The sequence below is a fragment of the Oculina patagonica genome, chromosome 12, assembly GCF_052425735.1.
Source record: "Oculina patagonica isolate OP01 chromosome 12, crgOcupat, whole genome shotgun sequence".
In the NCBI taxonomy this organism is placed as follows: Eukaryota; Metazoa; Cnidaria; class Anthozoa; order Scleractinia; family Oculinidae; genus Oculina; species Oculina patagonica.
The window spans coordinates 7966326-7983686 of record NC_135769.1 but is presented as its reverse complement, the minus strand read 5'-3'; the positions used below and the strand labels follow the sequence as shown (position 1 = coordinate 7983686).

The 17361-nt window shown below is 38.0% G+C and overlaps 1 protein-coding gene and 1 long non-coding RNA gene across 2 annotated transcripts in view; one reads left to right on the top strand and one right to left on the bottom strand.

Moving 5' to 3' along the window:
• Window positions 1-993: 993 nt before the first annotated feature.
• LOC144633375 (matrix metalloproteinase-9-like) overlaps window positions 994-17361 on the bottom strand; it is a 51189-nt gene continuing 34821 nt past the window's right edge. The window contains exon 4 of the mRNA XM_078492256.1: window positions 994-1250. Within this exon, the coding sequence (XP_078348382.1) occupies window positions 994-1250 (257 nt within the window). The remainder of the gene's footprint in view (window positions 1251-17361) is intronic.
• On the top strand, window positions 6589-17206 carry LOC144633336 (uncharacterized). The gene is made up of 3 exons (XR_013567033.1): window positions 6589-6959; window positions 13714-13761; window positions 16528-17206. It is a non-coding gene; the product is annotated as an uncharacterized LOC144633336 (long non-coding RNA).

The following is a 17361-nucleotide window of genomic DNA, read 5'->3' as shown; positions in this document are numbered from 1 at the left end:
TTTCTTTCAACCTGAAGAAAATATCCTATTAAAACCTAATTAGTGAAAAATAACTATAACAGCGAATAAAAGAACAGTTATAAACATATCCGTCAGGATTCATTCCTGATTTCATAAAGACCGGTTTACATGCTACGATTTGCGGGTTGATTTGGTTTAGCAAATTTACCGCTGCGCTTCGTCCGTTCGAAGGAAGGTTGAAAATCGGACTGATTTCTAAAATCTGTCGGGCTTATTTTCTTATAAAATGTGGGTCAAATCGAGCCGAAAAATCGTACATTGTACTGTGTAAACCGGCCTTACTTGATTTGCATATACGCGACTTTGAATAATCATTTTATTCGCGACTCGTGATATTTTTTATCTTGCGCTTTCGATCTATTTTCCCGACGGAAAAACACATGCAGGAGTATAGAATAGCCCTTAAAATACAGTAAGTGTCGCAAATTTTAGGCGAGTCTCAAAATCTTCGTTAATAAACTAGTTTCTACGAACCGAGCTCTCAAAAAGTAAATCTGATCTCGGAATCTTGATTTTTACGATTTGTGTTTCGGAATCTCGCAAGCCAAGCAAACGTTCAACCTAAATGAACTGTTATACAACTACAACTGCAAAACAAAGACAAATCACGATACACTGCTCAACATCGCATACCTCTACTGTGAAACACGTAGGCTTGGATAAATAATGCTAGTAAATTTCCATTTTGGCTGAGTTCTTTTCTTCTAATCCGTAAATAAAGCACACAAAACTGGAATAACGTCTCCTACTATTCATTGCAAATACAAATAATTTCACTCTACTCTACACACAACTGAATAGAGACGGCAAATTTTTGCCGTTTTCCTTAATCGTCATGCTTAACCTTATATTAAATCACAAACTAATACGCTAATGGCGTCTATATTTAATTTTGTTTCTTGGGGTGGGAGGGAGTACTTAAATTTAACGAGTATTAAATTAGACTGACACAAATTTTAGCGAGCACTAAATTTAGAGATTTTTGCCCAACTCGCTAATATCGCTAAAATTAGTAGCCGCTAACAATAGTAACCTTAAGGTATTAAATATAGAGCAGAGCTTACAGCAGTTAGCCCATTGTCCAGCGTAGACGGCATCAAACGAACACCACAACTTATTATGATTAATACTGGTGCAGGAATCGTAAGACACTCCCTTATACACGAATGGAAAAACACAACAACGGCCTTGAGGATCATCTGTCTTCTTTCCAGGTGGACATGGTTTCCCTATCCAACAAACACATCATCATAGTATTGAAACTGTACTTTTGACAACTTATTACTGGGTCACATAACCGCTGTGCTTCTAAGGGCCTGTTTACATGATTCCGGAGTGATTTTCATTCCGGAACGAAACTCGTTCCAGAATGAAGTTCGTTCTGCATTCACATGACAGAGTCGACCGGCTCAACCTAAGGCGTTTTGACGTGCGTGGTTTTCGCGCGAGATAAAAACAAGATGGCGCATGTTTCGCGCAAACATGTTTAATTGTGAGCAATTTGACCATAGGGCTGCTTCTTTGGGCTAAACAGTAAATGCTTTTACATTTTTTCGCTCTAAGTTCAAACTGTGGCCTCCGTATGCGGTTTCATGAGATGCAGTTTCATCTCGGAACGAAATTCGTTTTGTGTTTACACGTGACCAGAATGAAAAGCCATTCCAGAACGAAAATTTCATTCCGGAATGAAAGCCGGAATTGACTCATTCCGGAATGACTTGAATTTCGTCTCGGTATCATGTAAACAGATACAGTGACAGCGTCGATCGGCTCAACCGTAGGCGTTTTCACGTGCGCGGTTTTCGCGCAAGATCAAAACAAGGTGGCGCATGTTTTGCGCGAGATCAAAACAAGATGGCGCAGGCTTTGGCGCAGGTTAGTAAAATGTATACAAAATTTTCATCAAAACAGTAAGGTAAACTTGTATCTTTGATGCTATTTTATTAAGTGGGAAACTATTTTAATACAATTTTCATGGCTGACAAAAATGGGATTCAGGAAAAACCTGCTTCGCATAAGTGCGCTGGCTGGGAAAAAATATCTGAAATTGATACTGGCTGGCAATCAGAATTAGGTAAAACTCGCTGGAAAAACCTGCTTCGCATAAGTTCTCTGGCTGGGAAAAAATATTTGAAAGTGATCCTGGCTGGCAACTAGAATTAGGTATCTACTGCTAGCTGGCTCTGAAGAGCGGATTTTATTTTCCTACGGTGGTTAATTATTAACCGTTAATCACTTATTTGGTGTCCAGTAATCGTTTCCGGCAACGACCAATCGATTTTGAAAATTTTCTCGTCGGGTACTCCTGTGGTTTCCAAATTCATATCTGCCGCGAAAACTAATATTTGCCAAAAATAGTATGATCCAATTTACGTTCAGCTAGCTGGCGATATATTAACTATGAAGTTCTGGCTTTTGCGTCAGGCGAGGAAATCGACAACGCTGACAGATGATCTGACAGATGGATTTGTGTACACACTCTAGGTGCGCAATGGAATGTGTGAAACTAATTAAGGGATTAGTTACTTGAGCTCAAAGCGTCTTCGTTTATATGGTGAAAAGGGGTCCCTGGTGCGTGCACTAAGAATCGGGCCCTGGTTTCTTATGGTTTGCGTTTTAAATATAAAGCAATTTAGTTGAAAACGAGCTGTCGGTTGTTGAACAGATAGTGAACTTATATCAAATGTAGGAAAATGTTTTGACAATGGACTTCTATAATAAAAGCATTGAATATCTTGAAATGTTTGCCCTAATTACCTATGATTCCAGTCAATCACAGAGGGCGTATTTGACTCGTCCTCAGTCGTCCTTTGAGTCCGCCTTGAGTCGACTGCTGAACACGGATGGAATCATGGGAAGGAAGAAGAGAAGCGAGAGAGACCTTACCTCCTTCCCATCATCCTTTGTGTCTCGCAATTTTCGCAAAAGAGACGACTGGGGACGAGTCAAGAGGACGTATAATATTAAGTGGAATAGACAGTTCATAACTTACCTATTCGACTGCATGACACCATCTGCGCCATAACCGTCAGACCAAACAACAAGGTAAAACTAAAAGACATCATCAAGCCTATAAACAAAAAAAAAATCATAAATTAAATCAATAGTATTGTTAGTTCAAAATAATATTAGAAAAAATTTAAAGCTGAACGAAAAATGGTTAGTAATTTACTGTCCTTTGCTATTGTTTTGGTTTATTTCAAAAGAAACGCGTGCAACTGTTGTGAGCAATTACTTATATAAGAATCAAGGCTTTCAAAAAAGTAGTAGTCATATACCAGTGAACAGTGCTTTTCGCGCGCTCTGATTGGTTAAACAAAGTCCGGATACCATCGCTTTTCACCTACACTTCGGTGAATAATTGTTAAACATTCAAGTGTCAAAAGGCGAGTATGATATTGCTTTTTTTTGTTACAAGACACAACGTGTTCTTTTTATAATATTTTTATAACGAAAACTAAAAGGAATTAAATTGAAAGAACAAACCTTTGATATGTCAACTGTTGCAACTCGTCGGCTTGAATTTTAAATATCTCTCCTTTGATATACTTTCCAAGAAACTCATTGTATTGTTTTAAGTTATATAGAGTTTTTTCATTTCTTTATGTTTGTATTTGGCTATTTCTTAGTGAATATTGTAATGTCGGCTTCAATGAACTAAACTTTTTTCTCGACATCTTTCAGCTGGCGTTTGGTAAAGTTTGGCAGTCATGCAATGACGGGAAATGACGTCATCGATATCCTTACTAGTGAGGATATGGAAAGTATTCCGGGTTTAGTTTCGCATGAATTTTTTTCAGTGGTCTATTTTCCAGTAAAACACTCGCATCTATATAATGAAAATAAATAAACAATTGATCAGTATCTATGCCTTAAATATCGATCGATTTTGTTGAGTATTCTACTTTTGGTCTGTGCTTGTAATGATTATCCCGGCTAGCTAGTTTAGTGGTTTGAGATGTCACTGATGTCTTTGAAAGCGTCTGTATTAGGTAAATAAATCGATTTTTTTCTGCTCTTCACCATGTAGGAAGACCTCTTGGTTAAGTATTCCTTAATACTTGCAATATGTCTTGATGCATTTCGATACACAAAGCATTATTTAATTTTATCTTCGTATACATGGGACGGAAATTCTGGGAAAGAAAAATTCTACTCACAACGAACTGTGTTTGTGCGTTTAATTTAATGCTAATTATGTCTTTTGTCTTTGATTAATCTGCTCGTGATAAAAGCGGCGTGTCTCTTTGGAATATTTATATTTTAATTGCTATCTGCATGACTATCTATTTTTACTACTAGTTCATACTGAACAATTCATTGCTGATTTTAACCTCTCAATTCTGACTACACGCTCCAAACGCTTACACAATTCAACCAGTAAGTTTTCTTTCAGAATTCGTAGTTTACAGTAATTGTTTACTTATTCAGTACGTGAAGTTGCAGTCTTTGTAAGGGCATTTAGACGTGTTCAAAGTGTTTAAAAACCAGGTGTAAAGTTTCTAAAGTATATGGCGTTATTTTAGTTTTATTTAATTTAGCGCACACACTTGAAACTGTTAAGCTGATGTAATTCAAATGGCTTCAATATATTTGGGGTAACATAATTGTAGTCCATATTTATTTATTCGCATATATATTTTTAACAAGTATTAAAAATATTATTTAGTTATCAGTTGTTTTATTTTACTCACCGATTCCTTCTGAAAGTTGCAGTTGCAGTATAATTCCCACTGTGTTGTTGATCAGTACGTGTAAAGCGCGATCTAGCTGTTAATTTTTGTGTGTTATTTTCTCATGTGAAAACAGCGGAACATGTATTCCATTACGATCCAATTATAAATGCAGTTAGAAAAATTCTTTCAGGTAGTGAGGTGGTGGAGTCATAAGCCTGGTTCTCATATGATCGTCCCGATCGTCTCTGTCGCTTCTGTCGCTTCAAAAAGTTTGCCTGCTCCAATCAAATCAGACTTTGCAAACGACAGAAGCGACAGAGACGATCGGGGCGATCATATGAGAACCAGCCTATAGAGATGTCATCTTCGGGAAGACAGGGGAGAAACAAGTGTTCCTTTTCTTTTTTACAGCGTTTACACTGGAGAGCGGAATTGATTCTCAGAGCTTTGGCTACGGAAGTAGAGATTGATACCGCCTCATATGCCGGTCTGTCTGCTTGTCTGTGTGATGGGAATTCTTGCTTAATGAAATAGACTTGTTTCTAGTGGCTTTCGTCTAAAGCCACATATCATTAATAAAATATTATGAGACTATGGTTTGGGTAAATTTAATATACATAAATGACAGCAGCACATAAACGTTTATTTGAATTAAATTAGCCGTCAAGCACACAGAATTGTTTCAATTTGCTTTCAAGAGAGCTGTATCTTTGTTTGCTTTCAATATCAGGCTCAATCAGTTTAAGATTAACATTTGACTTCTAACTTTAGTAATAAAAATCTTACTTTTGGTTAAGGGGAATAGGAGACATTCAACAGGCTTGAGCTAGATGAACATTAATCCTTTATCGACGTATTTGTAGCCAGGTGGAAATTTTAATCTTTTTTTTAACCATATTCAGACCGGGCTTTTTTGGATCTTTTCAGACCGGGGAGGGGGGCGGATTCCGCCCCCCCCCCCCCCCCTCCGTAACTTCCAGAATATTTAAGCAATCACAATGAAACTTACAGGATATATAGTATGTCCGAAAATCTAACTTTTGGTATACGTCACGTGGGATGATGACATCATATCACGTGACACAGCCGCCATATTGGATTTCGAAATTTTTCCAAAACGTCAGAAAACCGCCCAAAATTACTGCAAAGTACTCAAAATTAATAAAACTGTGCTTAAAATCCGTAAAAAGGTGAAAATAATTGCATTAAGGTTTTTTTTATTAATAAAAACACGAAACTTACAAATTTGGGAAAACATGCCTGTCAAACTGCCGTTGCCATGGTGACGTCAAGTTCCTGACCTAGCACCCTATACTACCAAATTTTTCCCAGATAAATTTTAGATATAGTCGCAAAGTTTGGCAGCGTTTGGTTGAATATTGAAAAAGTTATTAGCGTTCAAAGTCAGCGCGGGCACTTTCCGTCGCCCCCCCTCCACAGGTCTGGATAGGGTTGAAGTTAGAAGAAAGGACAATTTTTTGTTCTTATCCTAATGCTTATGCCTATGTAACTTTCTCGCGCTTATGCCGCATGCTTGTGCTAAAGCCAATGCTTATGACCAGAGGAAACCAGCATTTAGCCGTTTAGTAAAAGAATTATTTATAGCGGAGCTCCACGCGCCGAAGGCGCGTAGCGTAGCTCCATTGGTAACATGCGGGTACAAGGGAACAGACAGGGCAAATGGTATCCTATCGAACCGAGAAATTTTGGTTGTCGCGTACGTACGTACGTCCGTCCGTACGCACGGATTAGGCCTGGGAACGAGGTAGGCTCCGGTGGCAACCCGCGTCTTTTGGCGGGAAAAATCATTACTATCAAGGCCTTAGCAAAAACGTTTTTTAAAAACGATTTCTACTCAGCTAAGCTTTATATAGTAGGAAGTTTTAAACGCGAGGGAAAAAAAATCATTCTTAGCTCTTGTTGACAATGTTAGAATTACATGAAGGGGAGACTAACTTGAGGAAGTCCGCTGTGTGAAAAGTCAGGAAACAATCTCACAGCATGCCGATTTACCAAGCGTACGCATGAGTTCACTACTAAGCATGAAGACTCCTCGATTGAAAAGCACACAAAGAACTCAGTTTTAAAGACAGTTTATTACAGATACATTATTTCTGGATATATTCCTCGTTTCACCCGCGATGACAACCATAGTTAGTAGAGGAGTAAAGATTGTGGCCGATCGAAATGGAAAATCTTCCAAGCTTCTTGGTGAGTTTGAAGCAAAGACGGTCAAAGACAACATTCCTTTACGAAAACAAGGTGAGCTATTGGTGTTCATTTTTTAACAGATTAGAAAAGTCTTTGGTATTTAGATTAACCAGCATTCAACCTAATACACTGTACATCATTTTTAAACGAAGCTGGGTTCTAGCTCTCAGTCGTGTACCGGTATGTCAAACAAGGACATAGACTTAATGAACTGAAATTCGTTTTGTCTTAAACACGAGTTGTATTCAAAGCATACCTTACTTCTGGTTTTTCCTATCCGCGTTAATTTGTTTATTCTGTAGTTAAATCACCGAAGTAGGAAGAACACACCACTTTTAAACGTTGGAAAGAGTACAGAACAAGTAGAGAACAAAATTTACATGAAAATTTGTAAGAATGTGGTCGAGTCAGATGCAATACAGTATGGGGCCCAGTTCTCGGCCACTATAGACGTAAACTAGTATTTCTTTTCTCAGAATAACCAAAGAAACTTGAAATTTCTCCCAGAGCTTTCTACATTATTCAGCTTTTTGGTGTAAAGCTATCGACCGGTTAATAATTAATTATCCCGAACAATAATAAAAATAAAATCCCCTTTTGTGGGCCCAGTTCTCGGCCACCAAAAAGCTTATGCGTAATTTCCGTATAAAAAGGCTCAATTAATTTTCACAGTCATAAAATCACTCTGTAAACTTATTTATGTTATATCGATCGCAAAATATTTTTATGAGGCTTTTTGCAGGTTCTTGCAAAACCGCAGAATTGTGTTGTGTGACCAATGCATTTAGATGGTTTACTTTGCAGTGGAAGGGTCTTGAAAGAGTAAGGTGTTGTAGAAATAATAACAGGACGTAACAAATCGATCGAAATCGATCATCGGAAACCTAATCGATAAATCGATATTAGTTGATATTTTTCGATAAATAATTAACTAATTAGTATCGAAAATCGATCAAAATCGATAATCACACGATTTGTGTCGCTGACGAACGTCTTAGGTTACATCGCGTATACATATTCTGATATTCTTTGTTTTATAAGATTGACCATGTTTTATTCTTCGTTCGAAAATAAACGTTGCCGAACTGACCTGACTGGCCGTTAGCAAAACAACTTGTAGGCGAAGCGACTGCATTTCTTTCAGCGTCACACTTCAGGATTGATTGAACACGCAAAGACGGTAGCTTTTCTTCTCCGATATTTCCGATCGAAATCGATACAAATCGTTTGAAATCGTACTAATCGAACGCGATCGATACTTTTCGAATGCAATCGTTACTAATCGAACTTTAATTCGTGATATCGATCAAAATCGATAATCACAAAGAATTGGGTCATTGGTTTTGATCGATTTTCGATGCTAATTAGTTAATTACTTATCGATGTTTATCGATTTTTATTGATTTTTATCGAGTATCGGAATTATCGATTTGTTACGTCCTGATAATAAACAAGACAAGAGTTAGCTCAAAACTTAGAGATTTAATTGAACTTTATTTTTAAAACATTTCTTTCTTTTATTCTGGCTGCAGTAGATGAAATTATATTAAAAACCAAGCGCTAAGCTGTGATAGCGAGCAGGGTGGCCGAGAATTGGCAAATACGCAAAAGTCGCACGGAAAAATTCCGAAGTAAATTAAGACCAACAAAATACAAAGAATCAACGAAAAGTTAACTTAAGCAGAAAGCTGAATTATTTTACGTTTCACATGCAAAAAAATTAGCTCTTTTGGTTGGGGCTTTCGGATAAAGTACGAATTTAACTGCATCCAAGAATTTCAAGGAGCCGTAAACAAACAAGATTTCGGGAAAACAAATTAACCTACCTCCGCGTAAACTCGACGTGTGAGCTTTCTATAGCATGTTGAAGGATCAAACTAACGATACTTAGAGCACAAGAATCAGTCTATCGCAAATGTAAATCTATCGCTGGATGTAAATAACTTTTTGTTTTAATTCAACTGAGGCGTGAAAAAACGCGTTGAACACAAAGTGGCCGAGAACTGGGCCCCATACTGTATAGGGGACATTGCTAGCTGAGAGTCTTAGCGAAATATAGTTTCTCCATGACCTCTGTTATTTTTCACTGAGAACTTTGTTAGTCTTCCTTATTTTAGTTTTTATATTTTTATCATATGAATGTTATGAGTGAAAACGTTTTGTGAAAGTTTTGTATTTCTTATCTGATTTTACAGCCTTTCTCAGAATAAATAAATTAGTTTTTTCATATTTTTATAACTTACTGTATTTAATCAATTAAACGCCTCCCTCGAATGAGCGCTACATATTAGAACAGAAATATTAATAAACGTCGCCCTCAAATAAACGCTGCATCATGATGATGCAGCATTCATTCGAATAACAGACTCGGAAAGCAAATGCAGTAATAATCAAGCTTGAGCAGGCCAAAAAAAATATTTTTCTTGATTGTAACAAGGTTTTAAGGTATTGAAATTAACTTTTCAGGCATGCACTAAAACATGTTTCTGTTTTTTTTTTTAAATTTAAATGTTCAGTTACCATACTATTGTTTACAAGAAATAAATTGAATTTTAAATGAACGCCGCCCTTGTATAAACGCTTTCCTCTAATAAACGCCGCACTCGAATCACGAAAAATTAAATAAACGCCGTGGCGTTTAATCGAATAAATATGGTACATAAAAGAATATAGCACAGATTCTAAAATGTTATGCGAAAGATCATGAAATTTTCTTAAGTTATAACAACCAAGCTGATCCTGAAGTTATAATGTAGGATAAGGGCTTGGAAAAAAATAAATTCCAGATTGCCCTGTGGTTAACAAGCAGCTCTCAAATTTTGCTTGCCTAGGACTGTGCATGATTATGTTTCTTAGTAAACTTGTGACTGTATAATTTACATGTAGACGACTTGCCTGGGCCTTTTAACCTAAATTACGCAAACAGGCACGAAAAATTAATTGCTTGACAGAAAAATCTACTTGCCCCAGATAATCAGAGGGTACTTTTTTAGCCCTGTGGCTATGAGCATTGCTTTCTGGAAGGTTGCACATGACTCGTACAATTCTTTAAGCCTTTCAAAGTTTTCCAACTTAAAGCAGTGACTAAATCAAATATTTTTGCCAACTTTTTTTCTACAAGAGAAGTAGGATTAGTTTTTGATCGTGAAAAAAATAAGTTCAAAATGGGCCTGTCTGCGATGACTCGAGGATTATATAATTAAAAGTAAATAATACATACATGTATTATTTATTTACATGTACAACAAGATTTTTGAGGTCAATTTCAGTGAGAAGTATTTATGGAGGGTGTAAGATGCAGTTTGAAGTTATCATTTATTTTGGTAAATCTGTTGTCTTTCTAAAACTTGCTGTTAGGATTTCCATACTTTTTGCCAGGATGCAAGTTAAGAATTTTACAGGTTTTTGATATGTATAAATTTTGTTTTCAAGCAAATTTATATGTAATATAAATGCCAATTTACATGTAATATAAATTAAAGTTAATGTGACAACCATGAAAGGAGTTCAGAGAAGTCATAAGATCACTCTATTCAAATACGCAGATCTGTCACGCAATATGCTGCAAGACTATCACTCTTGCGTTACATTCAAAGGTCAAACTCACTTCTGAGTGTGATGCGCTATTCGGGCTGGCCAATCACATCGCCCCTTTTCTATTATGTCAATCAAGGCCATGCGGTTTTATCTAGACTTGAGTAGTTTTACTTCAAATTCTCTGAGCTCCCTAAAAGAGTTTTCACAATAATTATTATTGCTGTGATATCCTTCGATTGTTTTTCGCTTCAACATCGCTCCATCAGTACTTTATGAGTTATCCTGGTATCTGCCCACGAACTACGTTCCGGTTTTACACATTTTATTCTGTCGTTCGAAGATAAATGTGCCGACGATCTGTCGAAGGCCTCGCACTACTGAACAGGTATTCGGTCCAGCAACTCAGGAACTTGATATACACACACAGAACAGATTACCTCTACCGGAATATGGCCACTCTACCGACTCGGCTTCAAGGTCCTGTGGTCTCCAAACCGCGGCTAAACCCGACACTACAGCAAAAAGCATTAACCTCACAAAAACATTATTTGTATGGTGGAGACAACATGCCTTCGTTTGCCCGAGATTATGTAAGCTCAATGTGAATGAACGACTTATAAAGAACAAGACGATTTCTTCAACTAGAATATACTATTCTCTTGTCAAGCCGGAGAACAGTCAACAAGGGTCAAGGCCGTCGTGAATGTCTTTCAAGCCTCGTCTAGTGCGCCGCCTTCTCTCCCGCCGAAAGTGGTCAGTAAAAAATTGGACAAGCAATCCGGATTTCCCTCGGGTGCATCTTGGCCAAGTGGAATCCAGGAGCTTGCTAAAAGCTAAGTATAATATTTATAAGCTGATTCTATTTTGCGTTATATTAGACCGGCGTTAAATGAGATTTCAATATGAAAACAAACGAAACTTAGAGCAATTTGCAGGCTGCCGTTTCCACCAGCCGTCGAAAAGCCTAAAGGGCTGGAAATTACAAGATACCGGTGGAATTCGCTATTGTTATCTTCTGTAATGTTCGAAGTCATGTCTTAATACCTGAGTAGACGAGACCCTTTATAATTTGGCTGCTCAAAGTTGAGGAAGAGCGACATAAACTTAGCTCTGCTGGAGGCTAGGGTGGTGAATTCTCGTTCCTTGTCACTAAAGTAAAAATAGGACAAATAACAACTCAAAGCAACGAAAGTTCTCAGCTTATAGAATACTTTATGAAGATTCTAAAAATGTAAACAGTTTTTACATTTAATGCAAGAAATTTGAGGTATTTAAAGGTGCCATTGTCACTGCCATAAAATTTTTAACAAAAAATAGGTTATAACTCAAGGGGAAATTTAACAATATTATTGTAGCAAGAATTTGATCCAAGACATACAGGGGCGTACCTGCCTTTGCTACCTCTAAAATTGCCTAGGAACGGCCCTGACATAAAATACAATAACAGGACTTTCTACGGGAGTATGTCACAGGAAATACAAAAGTGAGGATTCTAGGATCAAAACATAAAATTTTGCTTTGTAGTAAATACATTACTTTGTTCATGCAGAAGCATTGAACCATTTCAAGCCTGCCAAGTTTAGTGGCACAAGGATGAATCCAACAGGAGCTACTCTATCTACAATGAATGCATGTCTGTGTAGCAAGTGTCTTAATTGTTCAAATACGCCTTATTTTTCGCACCTTCTACCCTGATTGATTCTTGTGTGAGTTCTGCCTTCCTGCCATGTTTCGTAGGTCAGCAATGAACTAGGGCTTCCTGAAAGGAAGGAGAGGATTCCAGTCTCTCGTTGCCAACCAACTAACCTGAGATACATGTACCCTGCATGATTTCTATTGATGATTCTGATTGGCAACTCGAGCACTTCATCCCTTACCCCTTTTCTCCCACTGAACTTGTTGTCTTGTTTTGACTTCATGGGTTGGGAACATTAAAGCAAATTTATATGTAATATAAATGCCAATTTACATGTAATATAAATTAAAGTTAATGTGACAACCATGAAAGGAGTTCAGAGAAGTCATAAGATCACTCTATTCAAATACGCAGATCTGTCACGCAATATGCTGCAAGACTATCACTCTTGCGTTACATTCAAAGGTCAAACTCACTTCTGAGTGTGATGCGCTATTCGGGCTGGCCAATCACATCGCCCCTTTTCTATTATGTCAATCAAGGCCATGCGGTTTTATCTAGACTTGAGTAGTTTTACTTCAAATTCTCTGAGCTCCCTAAAAGAGTTTTCACAATAATTCCCACCCACCCAACCCTCTTTGGTTCTCTTTTAGCTTAGTAATTGTAAAAATGTAGGCAATGTTTTAGTTCTACGCACATATCCGGCTATGTTAAGGGTGTTTATTATATTACTATTATTATTTTTAAACGTTAGCCATAGCTGATGGACTAAAGAAGCAAGCCCACATTTATAGACATTATTCTAATAATTATTATTTCCATTTTGTATGCTTACTTACGTTTAGAGCTGATGGACTTAAGCAGCATGCCTGCTTACAGAAACATTGTTTTTTATATTGTTATCATTTTGTATGCTAGCTCAGGCTTAGAGCTGTTGGACTTGAGCAATGTGTCTGCTTTTGAGATATTGATATACATGTAACCGTTAGCTTTTGTGTCGAGCTGGCATGTATCAACTCGACCATTCTGTTATTCGATTACTGTCTCTTCTGAACTTCTTCAATAGCTTTAGACCATCTTAATTAAGCATTGTCTTTTCTTATAGTTAATAAACCACGGGAGGGGATGAAGTGCTCTGTACCATTCGCCCTTTTGCCCCATAGCCTCACAGGGTCAGCTTTCCCCTTATAGTGGGGCCCCCCACTGTTGCTGTTGTTGGTTGTTGTGATTGTTCCCAAGGGTCCTAGAGATTAGGACCCCAGTTTCTTGGGAACCAGGGCATGTGGTTGTGTTTGTTCCCAAGGGTCCTAGAGATTAGGACCCCAGTTTCTTGGGAACGTTCCCAAGGGTCCTAGAGATTAGGACCCCAGTTTCTTGGGAACCAGGGCATGTGGTTGTGTTTGTTCCCAAGGGTCCTAGAGATTAGGACCCCAGTTTCTTGGGAACTAGGGCTTCCTGAAAGGAAGGAGAGGATTCCAGTCTCTCGTTGCCAACCAACTAACCTGAGATACATGTACCCTGCATGATTTCTATTGATGATTCTGATTGGCAACTCGAGCACTTCATCCCTTACCCCTTTTCTCCCACTGAACTTGTTGTCTTGTTTTGACTTCATGGGTTGGGAACATTAAGTGCAGGGAAAACAGTCAAGGGGTGCAGTTAGTGAAATTGGTGATGCAGGTAATCATTACATAAGTGTCAGCTTATACCTTTCTTTAGCTAGATATTAAAGAAGCTCCATGACACATTATAACATAGCTAGCAGAGCCGTGCAATCAAATTCAGTATACGTAAGCATGCTCAAAATCCCGTTGGAGCACGCTGATGACGTAATCGACTAGTGAAAATCTCACTGAGCCTTAAAAGCTCATACGCTGTGTTTTGCGAAAGCGATGACATATTATCTTCGGAATATGAAAAGTGAATCCTTTCAAGATTTTTCCAAGGATACGAGCTACAAGGTAAGCTGTTTCTTATTACGAGACGGAGAGCGAAAGAGAAAATAAATTCGATTTTGCCGTCAAAGTTGTTTGTGTGCTTTTCTTCATTCAAACAACAACAACTATAAACGTGCGAGTCTCGAAGGACAAAAATCATTTTTTCACGGCCCTAACGTGGAAGGATGGGCCAACCATGAATGACAACAGCTCGATGGCACTAAAAACTAGCTGCCTGACGAAAGTTTTCGCGTTTTAAGCATTACACCAAAGCGTCTACGGCTCTGTTGTGATTTTGCCGCTCGGGAAAAATTTAATTCATCGGGCGCTTCATTCAACTACCGTTTTCAAAAATAAATGTTTATTTACATCAATTACAAATAAAATCGGACCACAAAAATACTTAAAACTAAGCATGGAACCGAATGTTTTTACTCTTTTAACCCTTGGAATCTGTTCGGCTGTTCGTGTTGTTTTGTTTTAATTTTCTTCCACTCGGGAGTAAACATTTTAATTTTAATTCAGCAAAAAACTAACCTCAGAATCAACAGCAGCATTTGCTTTTTTCGTCATTTTTTTTCCTTCGCTCTGCCACCGTATAAACTTAGTCAATTTATCAGCCACTTGACATAAACTGCTCCAATCGTGTAAACTTGTACATGTGTAATTTATTGCTCGACCGCTAAGTTTTAATGTTCTCACACTGCACACAATAAACACAGTTTTTTTCCTGCGGCCGGCCGGTTTTGATGCACAATTCCACCGGCAATGTTATAAAACAATTGGTTCATGCTTTTAGCTGTGCTCCATCGAGTTATGGAGCACTTGGGAAGTTTGGAGAGCACTCAAGAAGCTAGAGTTGCCCTCGGCTATCGCCTCGGGCAACTCTTACGCTTCTTTCATGCTCTCCAAACTTCCCGCGTGCTCCATAACTCGATGGAGCACGCTAAAGCATGAACCAATTGTTAATTAGTGCATGAAACTTGTTTTTCAAGTGTAAAACTATTGGGTGTGAAAAATGGTATGCGTTTTAACCCCTTGGTAAGTTTACATTGTATATTTCCCTAAAATCCTCGTTCAATTGAGGAATTTAATATACACAATTTATATGTAACAGCACATGTACATAAAATGTTTTTATTGTTCAAGTAAAATGTTTTCGTTGTTCATGCAATGCACCCCTCCCCCACCGTGGAGGAGGGGTATGAGGGCAAAGAACCAACAAGATCTGCTACCTGACCCGACAAAATACCGGAATACTTGTAATGATTTTGTGGGAGAAGTGCAAATTGACCTGTTGTGTTTGAATTCCTTTTGTTAATACCTTAATTAAACCTTAATAGCTAATAAGCTCAAGCCCTAACTTAACATAAATTGTCTTGTTGTGGTACCAGGCAAATGTAGAAATAGAACTTAAACTCAGCTGAAATTTTACGTGAACACAAAGACTTAGTAAAATTTTAAAGCTGTTTAGGCCAGAAAAGCCAGCTGGGCGTGTTGATGAACCGGCTAAGTGTTTTCTTAGCTACATCCCTGATAAAAGTTTTAGGGAGAATATGTAAGCTTTCCTGGACTTAATCACAGTACTTTCAACAGCACCTGTCAGAGATAAATAATTATAAGAGTCTCAAAAGACACATCATTTTGTAGGGAACTCTTGAATTAAGCCGGTGTTTCACACCCCAAAACATTCATCAAAGCCTCGCCATGTGCCGGGTCTTTTTGATAGCACTATTAGTGTCTTCAGTCACAGGCTTCCCAAGCTCAAAAGTCGTCTTTTTGATGTGTTTTTAGAGCCCTTCGGGCGGCCGACTCTACATACGTGGTGTATGCAACAGCTTGTGTATATAGAGAAATGTATGGGAAAATCACGGATTCTCTAAAATCGGGTAAATAACTATTTATTTTGAAATAAAGTTTATCTACCTCAAATGTGTCGCTTACTTGTGTCTTGTGCCGAATTCGAAGCCATTCCGACGCCATTTAGATAAGTTATACGAAGTCGTTAGAAGGGGAGACAACGACTTCGAATAACTTCGCTAAATGGCATCGGAATGGCTTCAAATTCGGCACAAGACACAAGTAAGCGACACATTTAAGGAAGGTAAACTTTATTTCAAAATAGATAATTATTTACCCGATTTTAGAGAATCCGTGATTTTCCCATACATTTCTCTATATACACAAGCTGTCGCATACACCACGTATGTAGAGTCGGCCGCCCGAAGGGCTCTAAAAACACATCGAAAGGACGACTTTTGAGCTTGGGAAGCCTGTGCTTCAGTAGGTAAAAAAGGTTTTGCTGACACACTCACTCTGAAAGGACTTTTTGGTTCTAAACATACATGTATCCCCCAACACATTCCCTGGCCCATGCAAAAATTGGAAAAATAACTCTCTTTTTTATGTATCTGTATAATGTTCTGAATAAATTCAATTAAAATTATAAATATTCATTTGATGTCAATGATCATCAACAAAATGGTATCTGTTATTTTCCCTTTTTCAGGGTTAACACGAGTAGCAGAATTTCCACAGAGAGTTGCAGACACAGAGAGAGAGAGATAAATGAACAATCAGAATATATTATTTCTTCATTGCATGTACAACTAATACTTATGTACTCTGTGTGAAATACAATTTATGTGGTCAGGTGTAATTTTAAAGTTAATGAAATAGAGCCAGATAAGGCTCATCCATGTACGTATTTCTTAAGGGATCTCTGACAACACAATATAAAAATCATCCGACTACCCAAACCTTTGTGGGAGGTTTGGTGACCTAATGGTTATTGTGCTGGACTCCGGATCGAGCGGTCCGGGTTCGAGACCTGGCCCGGGCACTACGTTGCGTTCTTAGGCAAGACACTTTACTCTCATAGTTCTTCTCTTCACCCAGGTGTATAAATGGGTACCGGCTTATTTACTGCTGGGGGAGGGGGGGGGGGGTTAACCCTGCGATGGACTAGCATCCCATCCAGGGGGAGTAGAAATACTCCTAGCCGCTTAATAATGCTGCAGAAACCTGGTTACGCTCCAGCCTGATGAGCCACTTGGCTCAACAGCAGGCTTTACCTACCCAAACATTTAATTCCCAGTGCCCACACTGTGAAGAACAGTAATCATGATAATGAGATACACAGTTCATCAATCTCTAAATTAATCTCACATGTTGCAATACAATAATAACTGATAAAATATATGTTATTCATAGGCAAATTTTTACTTCACCAAAACCGAACTCAGTCATTAAATAATAAAACATTAAACACAGCTGTTTTGTTTTGTGGGTGTGTCTCACAGATTAGTTATTTGTTGTTATTTATAGTATCGGGAAATAATAC